This window comes from Danio aesculapii, chromosome 7 (assembly GCF_903798145.1).
Source record: "Danio aesculapii chromosome 7, fDanAes4.1, whole genome shotgun sequence".
NCBI lineage: Eukaryota > Metazoa > Chordata > Actinopteri > Cypriniformes > Danionidae > Danio > Danio aesculapii.
Genome location: NC_079441.1, coordinates 73,443,109 through 73,449,108, shown reverse-complemented (window position 1 = coordinate 73,449,108; position 6,000 = coordinate 73,443,109). Strand labels below are relative to the sequence as shown.

Below are 6,000 nucleotides of genomic sequence, written 5' to 3'. Positions count from 1 at the left end.
CTGTTTTGGTGATTCTACAGTTGCTATGGTAACCCCTATAGTAATTGATCTGTTGTGTCGATTCTAAAGTTGCTATGCTAACACAACAATTCAGGTACTATGGTGACAACAAATATAGTAACTAAACTGTTTTGGTGATTCTACAGTTGCTATAGTAACAACCATTATAGTAATTTATCTGTTGTGATGATTTTACAGTTGCTGTGGTAACAACTATAGTAATAGTATGTTGTGGCGATTCTAAAGTTGCTATGGTACAGTAACATAACTTTAGCAACTAATGTTGTGTTGATTCCACAGGTACTATAGTAACTGATCTGTTGTGGTGATTCTACAGTTGCTATGGTAACAACAACTATAGGAATTGATCTGTTGTAGTGATTCTATAGTTGCTATGGTAACACAACAATAGTAATTGATCTGTTGCTGTGATTCTACAGTATGCTGTGTGTTGCTATAATTAATGTAGAATTATTGTATTTCTGTTTTTAGACTTTATTGAGTATGATGACGCAGCTGAGGAATTTCATCCCTTCATCAAGTTTTTTGCCACCTTTGAGCCAAAGGCAGGTGCTTTCACACATGTGACTGATTGATTGATTAATTGTTTGATTGACTGACCGACTGACTCATTTATTCATTTATACACAGAGAGCCCAACAGACTATCATTAAATGAGCCTTGTATTGATTGATTGTGTCTGGTCTGTGAAATCTGTGGATGTTTCCAGATTGCTAAGAAATTAAACCTGAAGATGAATGAGGTGGATTTCTATGAGCCCTTCATGAACCAACCCGTCACCATCCCCGGAAAACCCTACATGGAGGACGATATCGTCAACTTTATCGAGGACCACGACAGGTGAACGCTAATCACAAACACAAATAATAAACAAGAACGTCATATAACATGCATTTGTGTTTCTACTTATTTTAGACCAACTCTGAGAAAACTGGAGCCCCACAGCATGTATGAGATCTGGGTAAGACAAACTCAATCCACTTTCCAAAAGTAGCTTTGACCTTTTTTTATCTCCATTATTGTGACGCAGTTGCTACAAAAATAGAAAATAAAGAATATTAAATGAGAAGACAATGGGTGTGTCTTGTTTTTTGTACTGTGAGCTGATTGGCTGTAGTAAACTAGGCGTTTCATTCAGAAAGATGGGGAAAAGGGTTTGGGGAGAGATATTACAACCTATTAGACTCCTCCTCCTCCTCTTTATTTCTGTTTGTTGTCATAGCAATGTCAAAACTAACATTTAGAGGGGTGTGGTTTAATTTGTTAGCCCCGCCCCATTCCTCAGACAGATTCCCGATGGGAGAGTTTGAAAACATCCCGGAAACATGCAAGCAATGTCTAATTATGCTAGCAACATGCTAAAACCCATGATAGCTACATTTTAAACATGGTAGTAATGCAGTAAAATATGTTAGCCATGTGCTAAAACATGTTAGAAACATAATATTTTACATGCTATAACCTCTTTTTCACCTTTCATATCTATGAAATAAAACGTTCTCATGCCAGCGTCAGGCTGGTGCCAGTGGTTATTCAGAAAAACAGCCTCCTGTAATTTCTGACACAGTTATATTTGTGTAGCCTCATCATAATGCCAGTGATTGTGTCTGTTTTAGGAAGACGATATTAACGGACAGCACATTGTTGCCTTTGCTGAGGAGTCTGACCCTGGTAAACACTGATCTGAGAACAGTAACCTGAGCCATGTTTGACTCTTTGACTGACTTTTCAGTGCTCAAAATGACAACGTTGTTGTTGTTTTCTCTTCAGACGGTTATGAATTCTTAGAGATCCTGAAGGAAGTGGCTCAAGAGAACACAGAGAATCCAGAATTAAGCATCATCTGGATTGATCCCGACGACTTTCCACTGGTATGATTTAAAAAATAAATCACTTCACAAATCAAAAACACAGTACAAACTCATGACTGAGCAAAACTCTATAGCAATGCATACTGTAGCGTTTTTGAACCATACTATAGTTTAATCAGTTGTGGTGATTCTACAGTTGCTATGGTAACACAACAACTATACTAAATCTGTTGTGGTGATTCTACAGTTGCTATAGTAACAACAACTATACAAATTAATCTGTTGTGGTGATTCTACAGCTGCTATGGTTACACAACAACTATACAAAATCTGTTGTGGTGATTCTACAGTTGCTATAGTAACAACATCTATACAAATTAATCTGTTGTGGTGAATCTTCAGCTGCTATGGTTACACAACAACTATACTAAATCTGTTGTGCGGATTCTACAGTTGCTATGGTTACAACATCTATCCAATTAATCTGTTGTGGGGATTCTACAGTTGCTATGGTTACACAACAACTATACTAAATCTGTTGTGGGGATTCTACAGCTGCTATGGTTACACAACAACTATACTAAATCTGTTGTGCGGATTCTACAGTTGCTATGGTTACAACATCTATCCAATTAATCTGTTGTGGGGATTCTACAGTTGCTATGGTTACACAACAACTATACTAAATCTGTTGTGGGGATTCTACAGCTGCTATGGTTACACAACAACTATACTAAATCTGTTGTGCGGATTCTACAGTTGCTATGGTTACAAAACAAGTATACAAATTAATCTGTTGTGGTGATTCTACAGTTGCTATGGTTACACAACAACTATACTAATTAATCTGTTGTGGTGATTCTACAGTTGCTATGGTAACAACAACTATAGGAATTGGTCTGTTGCGGTGATTCTACAGTTGCTATGGTAGCAATTAATAGAGTAATTTATCTGTTGTGGTGATTTTATAGTCGCTATGGTAGCAACGACTACAGTAATTAATATGTTGTGGTGATTCTACAGTTGCTATTGTAAAACAACAAATATAGTAATTGATATCATGTTGCGTGTTCTACAGTTGCTATGGTAACATAACGATAATAATCATATAAACAAATGAGAAAATACTGTAGTTTTCTTTAACTACAGTGTTTATCATACTACAATACACCACAGTTCGCTGTAGTAAAACTAAGGTATACTACTGTATTTTTACAGTTTATCATTACAGTTAATACTGCAGTATGCTGGAGCATTCATTAACCAAGTGTTGGATTTTAAGGACTGGGTTGCTCAGGGATAGATTCAGGGATCGTGCATAGTTATTAATCTACTGTTAAGTTAATTTAATGTCTATGAAAAGTACATAGTGTGAAAAGGACTGTAAAATAAACTCAATCCATGTAAACAAATCCTTCTAATATGCTGAGTTGATGCTGAGTTGTTGCTGACCTTAATGTTAAAAACAGACGTGCTTCTTTCTTTTTCTTTATGAATAATATATCATATCTTTTTTAATCAACTATCTGTAATGTCAGTTATTTATAATGAATTTAATCACATATATGAGACATTATAGGCTTAGCTGGTAAAAATATGCAGTTAAAAGCTCATACATATCTACTGACAAATCACAAGGGTCATCTGTGTTCAGCTGCTGCCCTCTGCAGGAGAAAAAGGACCACTGTAGGAGTTCAATGATTTTACTAACCTCTCTTTACCGCTTTACATTCATTCATTCATTCATTCATTCATTTTCCTTAAGCTTAGTCCCTTTATTCATCAGGGGTCACCACAGCGGAATGAACTGACAACTATTTCAGCATATGTTTCACACAGCGGACGCTCTTTTAGCTGCAACCCAGTACTAGGAAACACCCATACACACACTCATACGGCCAACTTAGTTCATCAGTTCCCCTATAGCGCATGTGTTTGGACTGTGGGGGAAACCGGAGCACCCGGAGGAAACCCACGCCAACACGGGAAGAACATGCAAACTCCACACTGAAACGCCAAGTGGGCCAGCCGGGACTCGAACCAGAGACCTTCTTAGTGTGAGGCCACAGTGCTAATATGTATTTATATATTTTTAAAGCAATGCTGCAGAGTCGTTTGTGTAATAGTATGACAATCTCTTTGGCTGTAGCAGTGGTCACTGACATGTGTGTGCCAAAGTTTGACCTTTGACCTCTGTGTGACCATCAGATGGTGCCGTACTGGGAGAAGACCTTCGGCATTGACCTCTCATCTCCTCAGATTGGCGTGGTGGATGTCGAAAATGTAAGAACACTGTTTTTTTTATTGGCAGAGTTAATCATGATAGTTCAATTTAGATTTTAGACTTTATTAATAAAGGTTTATTACACTTGAAGACCGGTCTTGTTTTTGCAAATAACTTATTTTTAATCAATCTCTAAGTTCTCCAGAGAATATATAAACATGTCAAGTTAATAGTTTTTAAATATCAATTTGGCAAATGATGATGATGGTGAAAGTCTTTATTTGTCACATACACTGTTACATGCAGTGAAATTGGACCCCTCCGACCACATACACAAACATCTCACATTTCAGGGGAAGACATGTCAGACGAGAGATAGCACAGAAGAGTAAATAAGATACATTAGGGAAAAGGGAGGCGAAAAAAGCCCCTCCCAGACTGTCCTTAAAGTAAAGCAGTGTGAGATCAGGGGAAAATCCATCGAGTAGCTCCTTCTACGTTAACATCATAGTTCAGTAAGTCAAAGCTCGCTATTTCAGAAAGGTGTCAAAGTTAAAGGGACAGTTCACCTTGATAAGAAAATTCTGCCTTCAAAGACCAGTCTTGCTCCGCCCCCATGACTCTCAGCCACACCCACACTCATCACAGCTATAAAGCCGACCAATCACAGATCTGGCTTTCCACATTGTCACGACTCGTAGTCACATAATAAGAGATGCACAGTCAGGGTCTGTGTTGCCAGATGTAGCATACTGATTCCAGCCCAAAAACTGTCGGAAAACTGCTGAAAACCAAAAAGCGCCGCCCAGTAATCAGTAGACTATAATAACCTGTCCTTAGGCTGAGGAGCGGGTGGGTGAGGGGTTGGGGAGGGGGGTGATTGAGATGTTGTGTTGGGGAGGGAGATCACAAGCGTTTCTACACTGTTCTAAGCATTTGAATGCAAAGAACGAGGGCTATGGTATCTCTTTGGGAGATCAAAACAGGTTTATAAGGGCAGACCGGGGCTGGCGGGCACGCCGTTGTAAAACCGCCCAAATTTTCACTACCCGCCTGTCATTTTTACCAGCAAAAAGGAATTCAAAACCGCCCAATCTGGCAACACTGGTCAGGGTACGGTGAAGGGTATGCAAATCTGTGACAGCTACGCTGGACTTACCACATGCACTTAATGCAAAAGTAAAGATTGGACTTTAGATTGTTCAACAGCCAATCACACAAACATAAACACTAGGGTTGCCACGATTCTGCAATTCGATACCATTCGATACTGAAATTTTAAAAACTTCCCCGCGAACATTTGAGCGATGTTGAGCTCGTTCTTAAACAGCGCTGATTTGCCATCGTGTTCACGTGCTCAACAGAAATGACTGTGATTGGCCGTGAAGGTCATCTGTTCACCGAATTCACCGATGTTTACTGACACTGGAGCGTTTTAAAGCCGCGATTTATCAGTGGGTCGCAGGTATGTCAGCTTATAGGCAAACCAGCTGATTGACGTGACTAAAATGCTCCAGGGTTCGGCACCGTTTAATAACCCGCTCAACAGCGCTCACATTTTGGCGGGAAATGGACATTTTAAAATATTTGTATCAACTGGTATCGAATTCCAGCATAAAGACATTCATTCATTCATTTTCCATCGGCTTAGCTTCTCATTGATCAAAGGTCGCCACAGCAGAATGAACCACCAGCTATTCCAGAATACATGTGATGCAGTGAAAGCCCTTCCAGCCGCAACCTAGTACTATAAAACACCCATACATAAAACCCACGCCAACACGAGGAGAACATGCAAACTCCTCACAGAAATGCCAACTGACACAACCGGGACTCGAACCAGTGTTCTTCTTGCTGTGAGGCGACAGCGCTAACCACTGACCCACCATATCACTTAAAGACAATCAATATATACAATCAAGCAGTCTCTGAATATAAATGGTC

The 6,000-nt window shown here is 39.3% G+C and overlaps 1 protein-coding gene across 2 annotated transcripts in view; it reads left to right on the top strand.

Annotated features, from left to right (window-relative positions):
* Positions 1 to 6,000, top strand: part of casq1b (calsequestrin 1b) — a 28,989-nt gene that overhangs the window by 21,016 nt on the left and 1,973 nt on the right. For both annotated transcript variants that reach the window (XM_056462494.1, XM_056462493.1), the window contains 6 exons: positions 493 to 566; positions 731 to 861; positions 937 to 982; positions 1,638 to 1,692; positions 1,792 to 1,892; positions 4,041 to 4,115. In XM_056462494.1, coding sequence (XP_056318469.1) covers positions 493 to 566; positions 731 to 861; positions 937 to 982; positions 1,638 to 1,692; positions 1,792 to 1,892; positions 4,041 to 4,115 — 482 coding nt within the window. The remainder of the gene's footprint in view (positions 1 to 492; positions 567 to 730; positions 862 to 936; positions 983 to 1,637; positions 1,693 to 1,791; positions 1,893 to 4,040; positions 4,116 to 6,000) is intronic.